Source organism: Ziziphus jujuba, chromosome 4 (assembly GCF_031755915.1).
Source record: "Ziziphus jujuba cultivar Dongzao chromosome 4, ASM3175591v1".
Lineage (NCBI taxonomy): Eukaryota > Viridiplantae > Streptophyta > Magnoliopsida > Rosales > Rhamnaceae > Ziziphus > Ziziphus jujuba.
The window spans coordinates 30825693-30847871 of NC_083382.1; the positions used below are offsets into that span (position 1 = coordinate 30825693).

Genomic DNA, 22179 nt, shown 5'->3' on the forward strand with positions numbered 1-22179 from the left:
CTTCCGATTTTCATTTGCTTACACTTGTGGAATTTCCACTTATTTATGATATTGAATAAGATTCAAAAGTAATCATTTGAACTTTAGAAAAATTTAAAAGAGAAATTAATACCAAAGAGCTAGAGTTTTGTTAGGTTGAATTGTCACATGATATTTTATCTTTTCATATAAGTTTGATTGATTGAGGGTAGTTATCATATATGTTTGATTGATTGAGAGCATAGTTATCTTATTATATTTGATATCTGATGACATTGATGACATGATAAATACTAAATGTTGTTCGTTTTAAATGTTAATTCATTAATTGGGGTAATATTTATAAATTAACATGTTCCCTCTCACATCCATACCAAATCAACTTTATTTATATATATCTTTTAAATAAATATAATCATATCTTCTCAAGCATTTCCAATAATTATATGAATTATTATCTATTTGATACATTGCTTACAAGGATTTACCTTCTATATGATATGAATGTTTAATTAATCGATATTTGATTTAAAAATTAATCTCCAATGTAATATCTAATTTCAATTAATTAATGATATCTAGTAAAGAAAACAATAATGTATCTATCTATTTTTCCTTAAAAAAATTATTCTACATTTTATTGTTTTGATGAGTCATTGTCAAAGTAGAGAACCTGTCTTTTTTTTTTTGGCCGCATGAGCATGAAAATCCTTACAAAATAAATGTGGTTTGTTATAAATGTAACATAACGATTAACAAAATAGTTAACGTCAATATATAATCAATTCTAAAATTGTTTTCAATAAATTATTAATTGGTATCCATTAATTGTATATTTTATCATTTTTTTATTAAAATTAATCTTTTAACAAAAATTGTGTATATTTTAGGAAATTTTATAATATCCTAAAAGCTTCTGGAAGTAAATTTGATTCCTTTATAATTCTTTTTTTTTTTAAATTCCTTTTATGATGTAAGTAAAAATCGGGATTTTACTTTTTATAATATAAATGTCCATGCATGCATAAAATATCTTAAAAATATTAAAATCTTAATAACAATAAGAACTAGGATGAGAAATTTCAGCCGAAATAGTAATATTTTTGTGCTTTCCCTTTTAATCTTTTTTTTTTTTTTTTACAACAATATCAGGATTTCAGGATTTTAAAAGCATTACATATGGTGTCATTATCAATATTTAAAGAAAGTCTTTTATAGAGAAATTTTCTTATTTAGTTAAATAAAAAATATTTATGTGATAAAGATTCTGACCAGAATAATTAATATTTGAATTGAAATATAAAGCTTTAGACAGATATAATAATTTTAAGTAGTTATCACATAATCATTTTTAATTTATTAAAATTTAAAAATTACTCGTTAAAATCTGAAAACCTCTTTTTTATCTTTCTCTATGCACGCGCGCGCGCGCACACACACACACACACACACGTATATAAAGAAGATAAAAATCATCTATTGGTCTTCTAGTTAATAATTTTTAATATTTTTTTAACTTAATATGAAACTACGCTTCCCTTTCCTCGATGATGATATTTTGTAAATCGACGTCATTAATAATACAAAAATTGTCCGGAAGATAAAATCAAATCAGTAAAGTTTATCTCTAAAGTCACAACCAATAAATACCTATCATACAATTATTTTTAATATTGTATACTCTTTGTTAATTGTTAATTAAAAGTTTCTCCATTACAGAGAACATAAATTGAGAATTGACCTGCAAGTCACATGAGCTCATAAGAATCACACCATTTCTTGATGGGGTTAGGCTCTAATTGGGTCCCACACTAATAAGATGATTACGAACAATTCATGATATCCTTGAATCTGCCCCATGTGTATAAAATTTGTTTACCCCCTTTTTTATTTTTTTCTTTTTTAAATGTAATTAACAAATAAAACATGAAAAATATCATAATTTAAATAAAGCAAATATATATATTTTTTTTAAAAACACTCCCTAGTTTTCCCTTTGGTTCTAGTGACCAAATATGACCAGTTTCTATTCCCATCCTTTTCTTTTACATTTCTTTGCTATTATTATTATTATTATTTTTTGGGGTCAATTATCGGCTTTCTATTAGTTGGAAAATATAGGTCCTATTATGACTTCTCCATATTTTATTAATTTTATTTCAATTTTTTACCTTTCATTGGCTGAAAGGGCATACAATATTCTCCTGTTGTCGTTGTTTCATATGGTTATCTTTTATCCAAGCTATTTCAACAATGCTTATGGCATAAAAATAAAGTAAATTAGCAACTACTAAACTTTGATATTTCGTTAAGAGGATAAATCGGATCTATAAGATTATTTTATTGAGATCTCAAAAAAAAAACCAAAAAAAAAAAAGTTATAAGAATTCTTTAGAAGTTCATATTGATTCTCAAATAGAGTTTGCTCTTCCAATTTTTCTTTTTTCTTCTGGTAGTAAAGTTTGTGTCCTTCAACTATATGAGGTTTTTGAAAAAATTAAGTGAAAAAGGGGGTTGCCAACATGGAAAAAAGCCAATATTAGGCCCTATTTGAGACGTTGGTCTTCTTGGGAGTATTTCAATAATTTTCAAAAAATACTTCTAGCATTTTTGACTTTCAAATTCACTTTTAATCAACCAATACAATAAAAAAAATGACTTTTTTCCAAAAAAACATTTTTAAGGAAGGGATAACAAAAACCATAACAAACAGGCATTATGAAAAAATTAACGCATTGGAAGAAGAGCAATTTGGGCTGGACAAGAAAGTGTGGTGTAAACCCGACCCGGAAATGAGCCCAAAAAAGAAACAGAAGTGAAAATGGTTCAAGTTGTAAATTGCAAAATCTAAAAATAGGAGCAACCTGGTACGAAACCCCCAAGCACAAGCTATTCCTCACACACCCTTTTTTTCGAATTTCGATTTTGACTGGGATTAGTTCCACACTTCCCACGTACCATACTTTCCTTTCTACATAAACCAAGATTTCTCTCTCTCTCGCCTCTTCTTCTAAATTTTCATTTTTTACGTAGTATAAGCCGAAGAGGTTCAAGCTATTCCTCTTCTTAATTTTTTCTTTTCCTTTTTTTTTTTTTTGGTTTATTTTTTTTTCTTTTTTTTTTTTTAAGGCTTTCTCTGTGGGCGATCAACCCCCTTTACTAGGTTCCTTTTTTCTTCCCTGGAGATTTTCTCACTATTTTCTTGCTTATCTTCCCGAGAAAATCACGAAAGTAGAACAGTGCGTTAATTCCTTTCCACATTTTTAAAACGACCTTTTGGATATTTTCTGCATTTTTTTTTTTTTTTTTGTTCGTGATTTTTTGGTGAACTATTATTACTATTTTTTTTGGTTCATGTTAATAGTTTTCTACAGGTATGAAGAGAATAAGAGATGATGTTTACGCTGGTGCTCAATTTAAACGTCCCTTTGGGTCTTCGCGTGGAGACTCGTAAGTCTCTCTATCTTTATATTTCATGTGATTTTGTTTTTGGAATTACATCTTTTGTTATACTCTTTTTGGTTCGTTAGAAAATTTTCTTATTCATGTTAGTGTATTGTTCTCTTTCTCTTGCTGATGAATGTAACAATTCCTAAAATCTGATCATGTAGGTAGTCATATTCCATAATGTATTTGGTAGTGTTTGAGATGAAAGTTGTTAGTTTGAAGGGTTTGGTGTTCGATTTGGGTAGCTAACGAATCATTTGACGTTTGAGACGATCCATTTGGAAGTTTGTAAAATTTTAGTCACAAAGATCGATTCAAGCACCTTTGTGAAATTATTTTCAATATTTTTCTCTTATTTCGCATATTTTCAAGTAGGATCAAGTTAACTTGATGGGAAGTTTCTTGTTGAACTTGTTCATGACTGTTAGGGTTCTCTTCTTATCACTGTCTGATGTTGCTTTTTTTTTTTTTTTTTTTTTTTTTTTTTCTTTTCAATTTTTTCTCTCCTTATTCTGATTCTTGTATTTGGGATAAAATACTAAATTCAACTTACCTTTAGTAAAAGGTTGATTACCTAATATACGTTATATGTACGGAAGAAATTGTGTGTTTAGAGTAATTGTGCTGCAAATGATTCTCTCTGATATATGTTATATGTCTGTATTTACTTCTTAATTTATATATAGAGAGCTGTTGTACTGTAAGCAGTCATCTTCTCTGATATATGTTATAATTATTTATTATTTGTTTTTTGTTTTTCATCTTAATGCTTCATTTTTAATTTTTGGGTATTAAGCTATGGGAATTCCTCAATCCCTGGAGGAGGAGGTGGAGGTAGCAGTTTAGGAGGAGGAGGAGGAGGAGGAGGAGGGGCTAGTGGAGGTGGAGGAGGTGCGGCTGGGGCAGGAGGAGGTGCTTCACAGAAACTGACAACTAATGATGCCTTGACCTATCTCAAAGAAGTGAAAGACATGTTTCAGGACCAAAGGGAAAAATATGACATGTTTCTTGAGGTCATGAAAGATTTCAAGGCTCAAAGGTGCTCGTTACCTGTCAACTTCTTTTCCATTGATCAATATTTGTTGCATTTTAACTGCTATTGGATTTATGCCGTTGTTTTGTCTCTTCCAGAACTGATACTGCAGGTGTCATTGCAAGAGTGAAGGATTTGTTTAAAGGGCATAGCAACCTAATTTTGGGATTTAATACCTTCTTGCCAAAAGGTTATGAGATAACAATCGATGAGGATGAGACACCACCAAAAAAGACAGTTGAATTTGAAGAAGCTATCAGTTTTGTAAACAAGATAAAGGTGAAAACTGTTCTTTTACTTTTAAATTATGATATCCCATTGTTGCTTCCTAACCTTAATATTTTAACTTTATCCTGCAGAAACGATTCCAAAACAATGAACATGTGTACAAATCCTTCTTAGACGTTTTGAATATGTATAGAAAGGAGCACAAGGACATAAATGAGGTCTACAGTGAGGTAAAACCATGTAGTTTCTGGTTATTTAAAATATAATGGCTTGCTTTGTTAGCCTGGATTTTTCTCAATTGAGAATGTTCTTAATGTATCTGTTGTTTTTTAGCGGTTTACATTTGATCTGTTTTCAGGTTGCATCTCTATTTGATGATCATCCAGACTTGCTTGATGAATTTACAAGATTTTTACCTGATACTTCTGCAACACCTTCAACACATCTTGTTGGATATGGCCGTGCTTCATTTCCGCGTATCAGTGAGCGGGCCTCTGGTACACCCACATTGCGTCAAATGCATATGGACAAGGTAGTTGCATTATATATTGTGTTCTGTTTTTCCTTTCTCTTTTCCCTCTTTCCATTTTAGTTGATTGTTGATGGTGGAAATATCATCATTGCAGCCACGTAGACGGGATAGGATTATTGTCTCCCATGCTGATCGTGATATGAGCGTTGACCGTGCCGAGCTTGATGAAGATAAAGCAACGAAAATGCATAAGGAGCACCGGAAGCGTGCTGAAAAGGAGAATAGGGATAGGAAAGTTCGGGATCATGACGATAGAGAACCTGATAACAACAGAGACTTCAATTTGCAGCGTTTTGACAAAAAAAAATCTTCCAAAAAAGCTGAAGGATTTGGAGTGAATGCTAATTTTACTGCTTATGATGACAAAGACACGTTGAAGAGTGAGTCGTCATGCTGCAATAATATTTTTGGTTTTAGACTCTTATACTTAATGCATTTATACAGGTGGTATTGTTTCATTTTCTAGCATTTTGGAAACTATTTGCATTTCTTTCTTGTTGACAATGATGTATTGCAATGTATCTGCAGTGAATGATGTGTTGCAATGTATCTTTTATATATGATGTGTCACAATTTTTGTTGCAAGTGTTCAACCTTCATGTATCCTCTGATGGCATTTTCTCTCTAAATTGCTGGTGCAGTATTGGTAGCAAATGGAGTTTTACAATATTAAATTCTATGTTCTGTTCATGAGTGTTATTTAATTGCCTTGTAATTTTCATGTCAGGCATGTATAACCAGGGATTCATTTTCTGTGAGAAAGTCAAGGAGAGATTGTGCAGTCCAGATGACTACCAGGCATTCTTGAAGTGCCTTAATATCTATAGCAATGGAATAATTAAAAGGAATGATTTACAAAATCTGGTATGTGTCATTCTATCTTGCAACCAATTCATTATGCATCATCTTATTAACCTTTTAACCCCCTATGGTCAACTAAAGGAAAATGAAACCAATATAATTAAGGAACCATGTATAATTTTTCTAGATTTGGTAACTTGGTTTGTATTTTGTTGCCACTGGTTTGAGTATTTCTTTTGCCTGTCTGCTCATTCAGGTGACTGATTTACTGGGAAAGTTTCCAGATCTTATGGAGGAGTTCAATGATTTCTTGGAGCGTTGTGAGAATATAGGTGAGTCAAAAATATCTATTTGTTTAAGTTGTTTTCTCTTATTTCCATATTTTTGTGGCTGTTACTTATTGGGTATATGCTTGCAGATGGATTCCTTGCTGGTGTTATGAGTAGAAGTATGTGTACATTTCTTCCTTTCCTTTTGATAAATTCGATAATTTGTATATGTAGGCAGAGGAAAAAAACAATCTGTTTTTCACATGCAAATTTTAGCTGCAGCATTACTTAACAGATCATTTAAAGGTTTATTTGGTGAGTTTTGAACTCTGATGATACTAACTTGTTGATTGCAGAATCTATGTGTAGTGACAGTCACCTAACCAGATCACTGAAAGTAGAGGAGAAAGATAAAGAGACAAAGCGTGAAATAGAGGGGAGTAAAGAGAAGGAAAGATACAGAGAGAAGTATATGGCAAAATCCATTCAAGAGCTTGATCTCTCTAGCTGTCAACAATGTACCCCAAGCTACCGGCTTTTGCCTGAGGATGTAAGAAATTTGGTATTACATGCAGTGTTCTGTTTGGAAATAAGCAATATATTTTGTAGTGAAGTGCAACTTTTTGGTGTTTGTCACTCTACAGTATCCAATACCTTCAGTAAGCCAGAGATCGGAGCTTGGTGCACAAGTTTTGAATGACCACTGGGTATCTGTAACTTCAGGAAGTGAGGATTACTCCTTTAAACACATGCGCAGAAATCAATATGAAGAAAGTCTGTTCAGATGTGAAGATGATAGGTAAAAAAGTAGTTTCTTGTAATTTCTGGTTAATTTTTTTTTTTTTTTAGTTTTTATGATACGCATGTATATATCGTTTTTAACTAGTTTCATTGGTAGCTATGATTGACCTTTTTGGTGATTTTAGGTTTGAACTGGATATGTTGTTAGAGTCTGTGAGCGCAACTGCTAAGCAGGTAGAAGAACTATTCGACTTCATTACCTTAAATGAGATCAGTCCAGACACTCCACATCTTATTGAAGATCATTTCACTGGTTTGTTGGCTGGTTATGATTTAATAATATTTTCAGATATTTGCTTCTCGGTGATTTTATTTTATTTTTTACGCCTGACATGCCCTTCTTCACTTTCTTTGGCTGCAGCTCTAAATTTAAGGTGCATTGAACGTTTATATGGTGATCATGGTCTGGATGTGATGGACATATTATGTAAGAATCCATCTTTGGCGTTGCCTGTCATATTAACACGCCTGAAGCAAAAACAAGAGGAGTGGACAAGGTGTCGTTCAGATTTTAACAAGGTTTGGGCTGAAATATATGCTAAAAACCACTTCAAATCACTTGATCATCGCAGCTTCTATTTCAAGCAACAAGATTCAAAGAACTTAAGCAGCAAATGTAAGTTCAACATTGATATTGAATTTACAGCAGTTCTAAACGTCAAGTTCTTTTCCTTTTTGGGTCCTTTGTTCATTAGGGTTATTACAATCAGTGGTTAGCTCTGTTTTTTCCCCTTTAGTATCATGTGTGGTTTTAGTAATATTAAAAGTATTTATTACTTCCATCTTTTAGTTCTTCCATATTTGTCTATAAAGCCATGTCTAGCTGGTTTAAGATTAAGAAAATGGTTTATTACCAATTTCCCAAGGATTAAGGATTTTTATAGTTTGAGATACAGCTTATAAAGAAGCTGCCCTTATTAGTTGCTATTGTTATAGTATTACATCAGCTTCCTCTTTTAATGGTTCTTTTTTGAATTTTCAGCTTTGGTGACTGAGATCAAGGAGCTGAAAGAGCAAAAGCAGAAAGAGAATGGTTTTCTTTTCACTGTTGCTGCTGGAAACAGACAATCTATTGCTCCACATCTAGAGTATGAATACACGGACATGAGCATTCATGAAGACTTGTATAAGCTTGTTCGGTTTTCATGCGGAGAAGTATGCTCTACAAAAGAACAGTTAAATAAAGTTATGAAACTTTATACTTCATTTTTGGAGCCAATGTTAGGTGTATCTTCTCAGCTTCACGGTTCAGAGGCTAACAAAGATGAAAAAGTTAAGAATCATGCTATAAATTGTAGTGCATCAAGCGTAGGTGAAAGTGATGGAAGTCCTGGTGGTGATGCTACTGTTGCCAATTTTACAGAACTGAAATCTGTGAAATGTGAGGATGGAAATACTTTACCAGAATTGGTGAATTTCTGTCAATCTACTTTGGCAAATGGAGACACCTTAGCTAAAGAAAATAGTTCTCTTGATTTGGATCATGTCTGTAGAGATGATCCAATTTCTAATACTCTTCAACTAGAGAACGACCAAAAAAATAGAGATGTGGCTGATAAAATGTCTGGATTCAATAAACAAGTTGCCTTTGCTGGTCAAGTTGGCAATTCAAATGCATCAGTTGCAACTGGAGCAGAAAATGGTCCCAGCAGAACCAGTGTTGAAGGGACATCAGGTCTGCATTTTTGTATAGTTGAATGGTTGATGATTTTTTTCAGTCTTTTTTGATACCCAACTGATAATGAGGCAGTTGTTTCTAATATTTCCTTCCATTGTGCGTTTGTAATGTGCTTTCATACTAAAAATGTTGAGTTTCAAGGTTGTGGTGCAACTCTGTCCATGCCCAATGACACAATAAGTGAAGGTGACAATTTACGCAAAGCTAATATTGATGCTATACCTTCATCTGAGGTATGTGTTGGGACTTAGTTTTTCTTCTATTAGATAAAGTTTATATCACTGATCTGTTTTTGTATGCTAGATGCGAATATTCTATTTTTCCCTTCTGTTTTTTTCAGGGTGGTGGGGCCGCAAAACCTGCTTTATTGGCAAATGGAGATTCTAGTATATCTCAGGAAGGACCTGTTGAACCCACCAAAATTGAAAAAGAAGAGGGTGAGTTATCACCTACTGGTGATTTTGAAGAGGATAATTTTGGTGTCCCTGGAGATGCTGGAATGCGGGCTGTTCCTAAGGCAAACCATGATGTTGAAAGTAGGCAAAATCAATCTGGCAATGGGGAAGAGTTTTGTTGTCAAGAGGCTGGAGTAGAAAATGATGCTGATGCTGATGATGAGAACAGTGAAAATGTTTCTGAGGCGGGTGAAGATGTCTCAGGAAGTGAATCAGCCGGTGATGAGTGCTCAAGGGGAGAGCATGGAGAAGAGGAGGATGCTGAGCATGATGAAGTTGATGGTAAGGCTGAGAGTGAAGGTGAGGCTGAGGGGATGACTGATGCACATTTTACTGGAGGAGATAGCATGGCCTTGCCACCATCAGAACGTCATCTTTTGTCTGTGAGGCCTCTTGCAAAGCATGTCTCGGTTACTTTGCTTGAGGGAAGGAAAGAGGCTCGGGTTTTTTATGGAAATGATGATTTCTATGTGCTTTTTAGGCTTCATCAAGTAAGGGAACACACTTTTTGTTCGTTTATTTGCAATATTGTTTTTGTTGTGCTGAAGGCATTGGTAATTTGAATTCACCAGATTCTTTATGAAAGGATTCTATCAGCAAAAATGAATTCAACTGGTGCAGAAATGAAGTGGAAAACCTCAAAAGATGATACTTCTCCAGATCTATATGGCAGGTATTCCAGTAGTGTGTTTTTGCTTTTACATAAATTCTAAAGACTCTTAAGTGACTGATGCTTTTTACTTCTCAAATTATGACATAATTTTTTTGCAGATTTATGAGTGGGCTATACAATTTGCTTGATGGGAGTTCTGATAATGCAAGATTTGAGGATGACTGTCGAGCTATTATTGGGAATCAGTCATATGTTCTGTTCACATTGGACAAATTGATATATAAACTGGTCAAACAGGTTTGCTTACTTCAATTTCTCTCTCCTATAGTTGTTTCTTAGCAATGGTTGTAAATTATAATTCTTGTTGCAGCTTCAAACTGTGGCATCTGACGAAATGGACAATAAGCTTCTTCAATTGTATGAGTATGAAGAATCCCGGAAAGCTGGAAAGTTAATTGATGCAGTGTATTATGAAAATGCACGTGTACTTCTTCATGAGGAAAATATTTATAGATTAGAATGTGTAAGTTATGTTTCTTCTCTCTCTCTCTCTCTCTCTTAACTGGGGGCTGTTTTGTTTTTATTATCAACTATTTGCCCCATTTCTTGATTTTTATCTCCTCCTTGTAGTCCTCTGCCCCCTGTCGGCTGTCTATTCAATTGATGGACAATGTGAGCGAAAAGCCTGAGGTGTATGCAATTTCAATGGATCCTAATTTTGCAGCTTATCTACACAATGATTTTTTATCAGGCTTTCCTGGCAAAAAGGAGCCACATGGCATTACTTTGCAGAGGTAATAATTCTGTAGTTTGATAATGTGTTTGTTGATATCTCACTTTAAACAGCAGTAGAAGTCCTGAATTGTGTATCACATAAGACAGTTCAAGGTAGTGAAAAATTTGCACGTTATTTGAGCTAAACTGGCAAAATCTGAATTTATTTCTTCTGGGAGATGTAGCCCAGATTATGCTGGGCGACAACGCACCTCTCTACATGTCACCGATTTTATATTTGGCTATATCGCCCAATAGAATAAAATTTTATATGTATATATGTTGTCCTATTCTCCTGGGCAACGAAGCTCAGGAAATGTTGTGAATGTGTAAAATCAAAATCAACATTCCGCAGCATGTTGATGGACACTGTATTGTGCAGCATATCATGGATTCCGTTACCCAGTAGAATATTTTCTCATATATATTTATATATATGTATGTATTTATTCAACTGTGTTTAAATTATCACATGCGGTACTAACGTCTAGCACAATAAGTGATTCTAAATTGGAGAGGTTTCTGTTTTTGATATATAGCATATAAATATTAAGATGAAAATTATTTGAAATTTGCAGAAACAAGCGCAGATATGCATGCTTAGATGAATTTTCAGCCATCGCCATTGCCATGGAAGGTGTGGAAGTAGTCAATGGTTTAGAGTGCAAGATAGCTTGCAACTCATCCAAGGTATGTTGCTTTTTCCATGCTAATGGTAGGCGATCATCAGTTGTTTAATGCTTTATTCACTGCTGTCAGTTATCCTATAGCTGCCCTCTTGGGAATTTTCCTCATTATCGAATCGGTCATGACTTGGTCCGTTTTTTTATGTCTCAATAATTTAAGACAGCATCGTGTTGTGATGCAAAGTAGAATTTTTACGCATGATATGCTTTTTATTGCAATCTATATTAATTTGTAATATAATGTGTCAGATCTCTTATGTGCTGGACACAGAAGATTTCTTCTTTCGGTTGAGAAGAAAAAGGGCAAAGTCATTGGGAGGCAGATCATCGTATCATAATCAGACTAGAACACAACGCTTCCACAAATTCTTATCATCGGCCTCGTGATAATTTAAGCATTTCAAATTTCTAAGGCGGTGATGCTGAAGGGTGGTTGTTCTGTACAGAGAAGCAACAAATCTTGGGAGCTAGTTTTATCACTCTTGTTCCCAAACATTCTATAGAAGTATTTAAAAGAATGGCAAACTACATGCTTTTGGACATGATGAAAAAACAAAAGCTCCCAGAAAGGTTGCTAGAGGGGACGTCTTGTATTGTGTTATAACTGGGGATAAAAGATAAAAAGAGCCTTGACGTCGTTTGCTGTTAGGTCATATTAATGGCTGCTAAGGCCATTGCTGTGTATATTATATTTTTATGTATGATATTTTTGTAGAAAATGAGTTTCTATTTAGTTATTGATGTTCACGTTTATAGGAAATCTAAATCATTATTATTATTATTATTTTTTGTTTTTTTGTTTTTTTGGCTTACCCACTACCTAGCTTCTTCAAAACAATAATTACTAATATTTTGATGAACTGATCTTGTTCGATAGGGTTAGACATGCAAGAAACCAAAGGCAACGATTTGATTTCAATTAATTAATTTCTTTATATAATTATTTTTCATGTGTTTTATATGATTCTTGTTTAAGGTTTATCAGAAAAAAAAAAAATGCTAAAAGAGGTTGACCAAAAAAAAAAAAAAAGAAAAAATAAAAAGGAAGAAAAAAAAAAAAAAAGAGTTTTGTAATAATTATCAATGGGCACTTAAACTATTAAATAGCATAAACAGCTTCATAATCTTAATTTGAAATAAGAACAAAAATTAAACAATACATATCAAACGACCATAAGTGGGATCAATGGGGTTTGTTTGTGGTAAATAGATTTTTCTTTATTTAAGGGTTATTTTCCCAATTTTAATATTTTTTAAAAATAATAATACAGGATTTTAGTTTAAAAAGGTTAAAAAGTGCTTTAAATGCTGCCTATTAATAATTGATATCTGGATTTAGAGATGGAAAATAGCAATATTCATAAAATTTATTTTTTTTGAAATAAAAAATATAACTAATTTTTTTTGGATACAAATTACTTAATTTATAAACTATTTAAAATTTTTTCATTTCATGGGCACAAATAGGAATACTAAACCACTGAAACAATCCGTTTCAGTTTCATGCGTATAAACATAAATACTTAACTACTGGAGTAACCCTATTTAAATATGTAAAATTTGAATGGATCTAATCTAGCCGTCATATTTTTTTTATAAACAATACTTAATCATAATAAGATATATATATATATATATATCTTATTATGATTAATATATATATATATATTATTTTTTTTTAAAAAAAAAGACTTGATAATCATAATATATTCCCGGTGTTAATATCTTTACTTTTTCTTTTATTTTTATTTTTATTAACAAGTGAACATAAATGTCTCTATATAGACAGAATAATAAATAAATAACTCACAAACAAGGAAAGTGAAAACAGAAAAATAAAATAAAAAGAGGAAGGGGGAAGATAACGTAAACAAGGTGGATAGCGATGGGCATTATAGTAAACTAAAAGCAGTTAAATTAGTGATGTGGAAGTGGGAGAGTCAACCGTTTGAGGCCGTCGAAGAAATAGAGAAAGGGCGCAAAACCGGGAAATTCGTAGTATCCATTCCCTCTCTATCTTTTATTCTCATTTGCAAAACCGAAGCGCACAACCCTCTCTCTCTCTTTTCATTTTTTTCAAGAATCAAAATTTTTTTTTCTGGGTTTTTCTTTATCTCTTTAATATCGAATTGGGCTTTTGCCAAATTCCCAAGGTCTTTCACAAATGGGTTCGGATTCTATCTCTTGCTCTCCTGCACCTGCTCTCCCAAAAGATTTGGTCAAGAAGAAAAGGGTAATGTCTAATGTATACTATCTAATTTCAATCTCATTCTATGTTTTTTAGTTTTTTTTGTTTGGTTGCTTGGAAAAAGGGAAAAAAAGAAAAAACAAAAAGTGCGGGTAATCAAAAGGAATTTAAATTGGGAAAATATAATGAAGGCTAAAAGCTGGTTCCATTTGGCCTCGGTTTTCGCCTTTCTTAAAGATTGTTACTTTCTTTCCTCTCGTTTCTTTTTATTTTTATTTATTTATTTATTTTTTTTTTTGGCAATTTTGTATGAAGGTGAATTTGACTTTGTGGACTGAACATTGTTCGTATCGTGATTGTTCCCTCAGACGAACAGGTTGGCCAAATTGAGGCAGAGCAAGCTCGACGTTCGGAGAGAACAATGGCTTTCTCAAGGTATTTCTTGGATTTTGATTGTAATTCCATTATTAGTTTCTTCAATTCACGAATGATTGGGGGAAAAAGAAACATTTTTTTTTTTTTTCCTGAGAAGTCAAATAAATTTTTATCTGTTTTGAGATAACATAAATGTCTTTAATCATGTTTAATAACATAAATGTCCTTAATCATGTTTTAAGGTGTATCGTCTTCATGTGTATTATATATCATTTTGCTTTGGTGTTGCTGATTGGTTACGTTGAAAATGCAGGCTTAAAAGTTTCATGTTTCTACTTTTTACTGATTCTGGTCTGGGCTAGATATCATAGTTATGTTATGTGTTATGTGAATATTTGAGTTATTTGAAATATACTTCTTGGCGGACTAGCTTATAATTGGTTGCTGCAGTTGACTGCTGATTTTTCATATGGTAGAATGAGGGTCTTGAGTTACAATTTTTCTAAGGAGTAAGTTTATTTTAATGCTTAATTTTAATGCTTATGTAAATTTGTTTTGGATGAAAAAAACCAATAACGAACTTTAACAAAGGGCAGTAGTATTTTCATTATCATTCCTCCCCCGGAAAAGTGTAAAAAGTCTGTTCCCTGTTTTTTTTTTTTTTTTTTTTTTTTCCCTTCCTACTCTATTTCTAAATCCTTGCCAACTGTCCATTTGGCATGTGACCTCATCATTCTCACGAACTAAAGGAATATAGGAAGAAGTGTCGTTCTTGTCTCGGAGAATGCTTTAAGTTTTTATCCTATATAGGAAAATCAGAACAAAAATGAAAATAGAAGAGGGGCTTATTTATTTATTTATTTCTATTTTTTAAGTGAGCGGTTCTACACTTTCTTTTCCCATTTGGCCCTTACGATGTTTGCACAATAATTTAATTAAGTGTTACACAACCATGTTCTATCAGTTCATTTATCTGGTTATCAAAGGAACATAAACCAATGCTCTCTCCCGTTGTCTCTCTCTCTCTCTCTGTGCCAATCTCTCTCTCTGTGTGTCCTTATGTAGATGATTAAAGAAGCTTTATAAGGACAATTTAGAAACTTCCATAGCGTTGCAGTATCTGCTTAATTATGATTGTTCATAATGGATTTGTGGTTGTACTGCAGTTAAGAGCAAGGGATGCAAGGTGGATTCAAATGAGAAGGGAAAGTCTCCACCATGTATACAAATAACCAGTGAACAGAATAGATCATTGGATAATTTGGAAATGAGGTCAAGAGGAAGGTGTAACAAGGATTTGAGAATCCATAACAGTGATTTGGAGTCTTTGATGAATAGTCCAAATCTTAATGGTTCAAAGAATCTTAGCAACAGTGGAAGTAGTGGTCATTGTTGCTTTGGAAGCATCAGTGAGGAAGAAATAGATGATGAGTGCCTAGATGACTGGGAGGCCATCGCAGACGCTTTGAATGCAGATGACAATCAGGTTAACTCATCCTCTGATTCTCTTTCTAAACCTGACATTAGATTTGGATCACCTGACCCTGAACTACCTAACAAGAACCCTGGTAACGATTTGTTAAAAACAGAGATTAAAAACATGGTTCCCAGGTCACATGGGAATTGTCGTGCTTGGAGACCTGATGACACTTTCCGTCCTCAGTGTCTTCCTGACCTCTCAAAGCGACACAACTTTCCAGTAAGTTCGGATAGGCATTGTGGACGTGGAGCCATCGCATGGGCATGGCAAAGTATCATGGCCCAGCCATCTTCCTGTCCTATATGCTATGAGGAATTAGATATGACAGATGCTAGTTTTCTCCCTTGTTCATGCGGTTTTCGGCTTTGCCTTTTTTGTCACAAAAGAATTCTTGAGGCAGATGAGCGGTGTCCTGGGTGCAGGAAGCAGTATGATACTGTGAATGGAGATATAAGCTTCAATGGAGGGGTTATAACTTTTAGAGTAGCTCAATTATGAAGTATGAATACTAGGTCGTCGAGACTTCCAAATCATTTGAATGGTGTGCATATCACGTTTAGTTGCTTATGTTTCAGTATGGCTGTCAAACTTTCATTTGAATTGAGGAAAATGAGGGCCAAGTGTGGGAGTTTGATGCAGCTTAGGAGCTGAGCTGGAAATCCATTCACCGCAAGGAAAACTAGTTGCAATTATGTAAAAAAACAGGGGGTGGTGTAGATTTTGAAACTTTGAGAATCAATATAGACCTGTCATTTTTCTTGTGCTGCTTGCTTTTTATTTATTTTTTTTTCCCAATACTGCACTTCTGCTGTGTTCTTTTGAGTTGTGAAATTAAATGAAATTTGGACAAAGTTTGACCATGCTTAGCCTCCTGTTTGACATCCAACATTCTAGATGGTAAGAACAAATATAAAGCCCCTGGTGAACTCAGAGCAAGAAAATTTCACTCGTCGAAATAACAACAAAACTCAAAGCAGAGTATCAATAAAATCTCTTCATTCAGCCGTTTTTTTGGGGATCATGGAAGCTGTTATCTTTTGAAAATGTCAAAATGGAAAGCGTATGGAAATTTTTGGGGGCTAATTACATTTTACTTTGTTTTGTTTTTTTCTTTCTTGGTCTGCGCTATTAATTGTGTTTTCAATTGTTTTCGTAGTAAGGTGCAAGGAATAGCTCCATCAAAAGTTCATTTTACTCTAATCCAGAAACTTCCATATCAGCATTTTCTTTGTGCTTGTTAATGTTTGGTTTTAACTAAAATTAATGTAGTATATACTTTGAAATGAGTAAATAACTAAAAGTTGACCAATGATAAAAATAAAAAAAGTAAAAGTTGACCGAAGATATAAATAACTAAAAGTTAAACATCCTACCTAACTTCTCAGTCATTTATACCCATCAATTATTTCTTTTCTTTTTTTGATAAAATACCCATTAATTTTTACTTTATCTTTTTTAAAAAGATGAAAATAACGAACCTCATTAGTTTAAAAACAAAAAGAATTCGAGAAAATATATTTCTTTCGTACATTAGGAAATTAATTAGACTATTTTTAGTTTATGGCACTTTTGCAACAAACACGAAAAATAATAATCATAAATAAATATATAAATAAAATAAAAAGCAAGAACCAACTTTTGTAAATTCCCAATCACAGATACAGTTATGCTCATTGCACGTGGCCAGATGTGAACAATAAATTAAGAGGGTTCAATAAATAAATTAAAATTAATCAGTTCAAAGCACGTGGTCACTTTCCTTGAAATGTAAATAAGAACATATTCGTCCATTTCCTAGAAACGTATACACAATAATAATGCTAATATTCTTTTATAAACGAAAGCAATGCGAAAATTCCTCGCACACCGACATTCAAATTTCAAAAACCGAATATTACAAGCGCGTTCTTTCTATATGCCTAATATTATTATTATATATTTAACAAATAACGTGTTGTCGTTAATTTTTTCTCCGTTTAGTCAATTTGACTATTTCAATATCTCCGCGTCGTCTCTATATATATTCTCGTTTCATTTGCGTATCCATTTTAGTCTCTCTTATCAGCTTTCTTCAACAAATCTCCCAGAAAGAAAAAAAAAAAAAAAAAAAAAAAGTCCCATCTAAACCTATTCCCGACACAGAAATATGTTCAATTTCAGACCCATTTTTGTGGTGATCATCACTTTCATCTTCCTTGGTTCTCTGGTTTTCTTTCCTACCGAAGCAGTTCGATCATTTCCCAACAAGATCAGCATTAATGGAGCAGAAGGCGAGTTGGGTTTGCCTATTCAATTCTCGGAGGCACCAGATTATAGAAACGGTGTCAAATGCCCAGTTTTGGCAAAAGACGGTGTGGCATTTCTATGCAATCCAAGGCTTGTTCATATCGCAATGACTATTGATTCAGAGTACTTGAGGGGTTCAATGGCTGCTGTCCACTCTGTTCTCAAACACACTTCTTGCCCTGAAAACATTTTCTTCCACTTCATTGCTTCTGATTCCGGTTCGGTAAATATTGAAAATCTTGATTGGACTGTCCGGTCCGCGTTCCCTTCACTGAGTTTCAAAGTCTATGTATTCAGAGAAAGCCTTGTGAGAGATCTAATATCTTCTTCGATTCGTCAAGCTCTTGATAATCCATTAAACTATGCAAGAAGCTATTTGGCTGATTTACTTGAGCCTTGCGTTGAAAGGGTGATCTATTTAGACTCTGATACCATAGTGATCGATGATATACAGAAGCTGTGGAGGGTTTCTTTAACTGGGTCTCGGGTCATTGGAGCTCCTGAATATTGCCATGTAAATTTGAACAAGTATTTCTCTGCTGAATTTTGGTCGGATGCAGAGCTTACCAAGGCTTTTGAAGGGAAAACACCTTGTTATTTCAATACGGGTGTGATGGTGATGGACTTGGTGAGATGGAGAGAGGGCGATTACACAAGCAAGATTGAGAACTGGATGCAAATTCAGAAAGAAAAGAGGATTTATGAACTGGGCTCTCTTCCACCGTTTTTGTTGGTTTTTGGTGGAGATGTTGAGGCTATTGACCATAGATGGAACCAGCATGGGCTTGGTGGTGACAATGTGGTAAATAGTTGCAGGACGTTGCATCCAGGTCCTGTAAGTTTATTGCATTGGAGTGGTAAAGGAAAGCCATGGATGAGGCTTGACTCTGGAGCTCCATGCCTAATTGATTTTCTCTGGGCGCCTTATGATCTTCATAAACCCCATAGCCATATTCAGTAGAAGACAGACAAATATTTTAGCACAGGATTCTTTTAGTTTTTCACATTTCTTGTTTTCTCCTTCGATTCATTTGTACTTAACGAGATTCTTTGATACATGTGTACGTAGAGAAAGAGGCAAACCAAAATTTATATATTATATTGATTCTTTCTATAACTTGGTTCTTTTACGCAAAAATGCAGTATTATTTGCTCTTGAGCATCAATTTTTGCAACCGTACAGCATTAATTCCAGATTAACGCTAACTTGAAACCTCAAATAATATTAGATAGATGGATAAAACAGGGGAAGGGAATGGGAATGAAAATTGAAGAAAGAAAAAAAGAGTCTACATGCTTCCCACATCCCTCTCTTTACAACAATCCGAGGAATGTTTCGACAAAGAGTTCACGGACGTCATCACTTGATTTACATAAATGTTTTGACTGACGGAACGGCGTTCAATTTGGAGGTGTGCCTTCTACTTGAGATAATGTGCAAGAGGACCAAACTTTGTGGGACAACTAGCCTATGTCCAAGCTGTTATGCTTAATTTAAATTGTTGTCTAAATTTTAGCAAGATCATGTATTATTAGTACGGCTAGCAACATCCCAAGAAAGCATTTTCTGTTTAAAGTAACGAACAAATTGCTATTTAGCTAATCATAAATGTTTTTGTTTGCATAAAATTGGTTTATTCAATCGCGAACAAACATCTATTATCCGCAATGTCATGATTCCATTGAGATTTTTTCCCAAGTGATATATGTGTTTAAAAAACTTAAGTTCTAACTTCTTGTAAGGCATCTGTTATTTTGTATATACACAGCCCAAAGTGAAATACAACATATTAATTCCAGGTCGCAGCTCAAAACAAACACACCTACCTTAAACCACTTCTATCATGCCTTGTGCGTACTTGGTGAATGAAATCCTAAATGCCATATGAGAGGTAATAACTAACTTGAAAATCTCAAAATCGTTTTGACTTGATTAAAAATAAATAGTAATATCGATAAACAGGGGAAGAGAAACAAAATGAAAAAAGAGAAAAGAGAAAAAGAATGTACACACACTTCCCTCTCTTTACAACAAGCCAACAACACAACTCAAATGCAATCTGTTTTCCAAGCCTCTCAAATGGTGACCCAGTAGCATACACCTGCCAGCAGAAAAAAGAGTGAGTTCCTAATTCCAGATGAAAAGAGATCGGTTCATAATGGTTAGAAAGTTCAATTCTCGACTGATTACGGGAATCAGAGATATGCCTACGGTGTGAACATGAAGCATTGTCCTTTACCAAAGTGCATATAAACATTCCAGAGTTATAGGTTAAAAAGTAGAAAAAATGGAAGAAAAAGCAGACATTTATAAATGGGAATGACAACTATTCTTACCAGAAAAGCAGCTTTGCTAGGTAATCACGTGAGGTGCCTATGGTTTCACAGAATTCATTGTCGTCGTCTGGGGTACCCTCTTTATTCCCTGTGGTGGATTCTTCCACGAAAGTTGTATCTTCTTTGAAGAATCTTTGCAATATGTTCCGAACAAGCTGATGTATAATATCCTCCACCTCTAATGACGATGGCCGAGATAGTTCTGTCACCTGTTGTAACAAATTGACCATCATAGAATCTAGATATTTCAAGCACAGCATACGCATAGGACCAAAAAGAGAGAGAGAGAGAGAGAGAGAGAGAGAGAGAGAGAGAGAGAATGCACTGGCAGTTTAAGTACGAAACCTTAAGGAAAACAAATATTAAATAAGAAGATTTTATTTCATTACCATATACGAATCCAAAGATCGTAAATAATCCAGCAAATCATTCCTATGCTCTCTGCCATGCTCTATTTGCATACTTTCCTTCTTTCGCACATTCAGTTCCTGAAACAATACACACCAATCAACTTGAGAAAGGCATATCAAGCATTGGGTAAACTGAATACACCGCAAGGAAGAACACGATAAAGCATTAAAATCTTTTACGCTTTACTTAATAGCAAGGACTAAAAATTAAAGAGGACATACGCAGCTGTCTGATTAAATTGAGACATTTTCCAGATTGGCAAGCACTCACATACTCCAAATCTCAAGTATCTCTCGTAAGAAAGCTTAGTAATAATCATCTCGCATTCTATGCGAAGGTATTTGACAAGCATAAAATCACTCCACCATACAATTGCTTATTTAACAGCAATCCAGATAGATGACAACTAGCTCAATCGAAATGAGAAAGAACTGGCACCTTCCTCCATTGAACTTCTAAGTTTAGAGGTCAAAAACTATTAACCATGATTATATGATATGTGGTGGAAGAAAAAAAAAGAAAAAAAAAAAAAAGAAAAGAAAAGAAAGAAAAGGTTGGCGAAGCGCATATTTTCTTTTTGAAATTGCCTGAAAACGTATATATTTGTTGTATATATGTTATATTTGTTATAAGCTTGACGTTGTTTCGAAGTCATAAAAGTAAAATGGTCGGCACTACCAACTCTTGTTAGTATAAACTGTCCTCAGAACGCTCAAGAAAAATACAAGAACGCTTCTCAGCGTGCATTTCTATGAATTCCATAATTGAATTCCACGACTCAAAGTCATGGAAACAAAAAATAAAAGGAAAATTCTGAACAATCAGCTCACCTGCTTTGCATTGGACAACTCCGATTGCAACTGTTGAATATAATTCAAAGCCTCTGGAGATAGATCCCCAAAAAGCTTAGGACTCATTACCTCCAGTTCTTGGGAACTCGCCCCACTACCAATTTCATCCTTCTCCTCGTTTTCAAGCACTTCAGAAACCCCATCCTGCTTTGATTCATTCACAAGCTTCGAATTTTCGTTGGACATATCGAAGTTCCTCATCAACGATACGCGATACTCGGCGTTCCACAGCGTATACCTAATTTCCAAACCAAATCAAACTATTCCGTTCCACCAGCAATTCGAATTTAACCCAAAACTCAAAGATAAAAAAATTTGATTACCCGGTGATGATGGATGACACGAGGAGGCGATCCAGAGGTCCTTTAGAAACCCTAACAGTGACTGAAAACTGATCGGATGGTAGCAACCCAAGCATAGTTGAGATGGTCTGCTTCATAGAGTCCTTGGCGCAATCAGAAACGCCCTTGGAGATAACGCACGTGTCAAGAGGTTCGATTCGCTTGAGCATATTGGCAATTACGGAGAAGCCGCGGTCGAAATCAGACTTCCTCGTCGAAACAAAGTCATCGGACACACCTCCCCCGTCGACACCGGAGATGAGGCAGCTGACGGTGGCGGCCGACCTGGCGAGACGACATCGTTGCAAGGAAGGGAGAAGAGGGCGGGCGATGACGAGGTGGCGCGAAAGTGGAGGGGGTGGTGGTTGGGGGGGCTGACGTGGCCTGAGCGAAAGGTCCGTTACGCGAGAGAGAATGAAAGCTCGAGCTGTGGCTGCCATGAAAATACGAATTGGGCTTTGTCCACTCAGCCGTAAGAGCTCTCTCTCTCTCTCTCTCTGTCTCTCTGCGCCTCAGATTATATGTCTCGTTGGGGTCCTCGCACGACTTCTACGAATCTTTTTCCTTACCCTCTTCTCGGTGCCCACCAAAGCCAAAGCTTGTTAGAAATCACC

At 34.5% G+C, this 22179-nt stretch overlaps 4 protein-coding genes across 10 annotated transcripts; 3 read left to right on the top strand and 1 right to left on the bottom strand.

Moving 5' to 3' along the window:
- Window positions 1-2849: 2849 nt before the first annotated feature.
- LOC107415433 (paired amphipathic helix protein Sin3-like 2) lies at window positions 2850-12082 on the top strand. 6 transcript variants are annotated; one of them, XM_016023757.4, is made up of 24 exons: window positions 2850-3026; window positions 3109-3218; window positions 3354-3429; window positions 4223-4465; window positions 4558-4738; window positions 4819-4917; window positions 5046-5219; window positions 5314-5599; window positions 5947-6083; window positions 6277-6352; window positions 6439-6468; window positions 6646-6839; window positions 6934-7088; window positions 7216-7343; window positions 7452-7706; window positions 8073-8765; window positions 8910-9001; window positions 9109-9714; window positions 9796-9896; window positions 9995-10133; window positions 10207-10359; window positions 10467-10630; window positions 11189-11300; window positions 11546-12082. In XM_016023757.4, exons 3-24 carry the CDS (start codon window positions 3356-3358, stop codon window positions 11681-11683), a joined length of 4230 nt encoding a protein of 1409 aa, XP_015879243.1. In that variant the 5' UTR covers window positions 2850-3026; window positions 3109-3218; window positions 3354-3355; the 3' UTR covers window positions 11684-12082. The 6 variants fall into 6 exon arrangements, with proteins under 6 accessions (XP_015879243.1, XP_048327498.1, XP_060672313.1 ...); XM_048471541.2 differs by having other exon boundaries at window positions 3109-3142; XM_025072545.3 differs by having other exon boundaries at window positions 2915-2933.
- Window positions 12083-13176: 1094 nt separating this feature from the next.
- On the top strand, window positions 13177-16105 carry LOC107415431 (uncharacterized). Of its 2 annotated transcripts, none has more exons than XM_048471127.2 (3): window positions 13177-13541; window positions 13853-13919; window positions 15026-16105. In XM_048471127.2, exons 1-3 carry the CDS (start codon window positions 13461-13463, stop codon window positions 15835-15837), a joined length of 960 nt encoding a protein of 319 aa, XP_048327084.2. In that variant the 5' UTR covers window positions 13177-13460; the 3' UTR covers window positions 15838-16105. The 2 variants fall into 2 exon arrangements, with proteins under 2 accessions (XP_048327084.2, XP_015879241.2); XM_016023755.4 differs by having other exon boundaries at window positions 13182-13529.
- A 1273-nt stretch (window positions 16106-17378) lies between these two features.
- Window positions 17379-19728, top strand: LOC112491276 (probable galacturonosyltransferase-like 10). The gene has a single exon (XM_048472786.2). It carries the CDS (start codon window positions 17486-17488, stop codon window positions 18584-18586), a length of 1101 nt encoding a protein of 366 aa, XP_048328743.2. The 5' UTR covers window positions 17379-17485; the 3' UTR covers window positions 18587-19728.
- On the bottom strand, window positions 19526-22133 carry LOC107415430 (uncharacterized). Its single transcript, XM_016023752.4, has 5 exons — window positions 21548-22133; window positions 21204-21462; window positions 20352-20450; window positions 19963-20171; window positions 19526-19727 (listed from the first exon to the last, which is right to left on the bottom strand). The coding sequence occupies exons 1-5, from the start codon at window positions 22003-22005 to the stop codon at window positions 19652-19654; spliced, it is 1101 nt and encodes a 366-aa protein (XP_015879238.3). The 5' UTR covers window positions 22006-22133; the 3' UTR covers window positions 19526-19651.
- Between the last annotated feature and the right edge of the window lie 46 nt (window positions 22134-22179).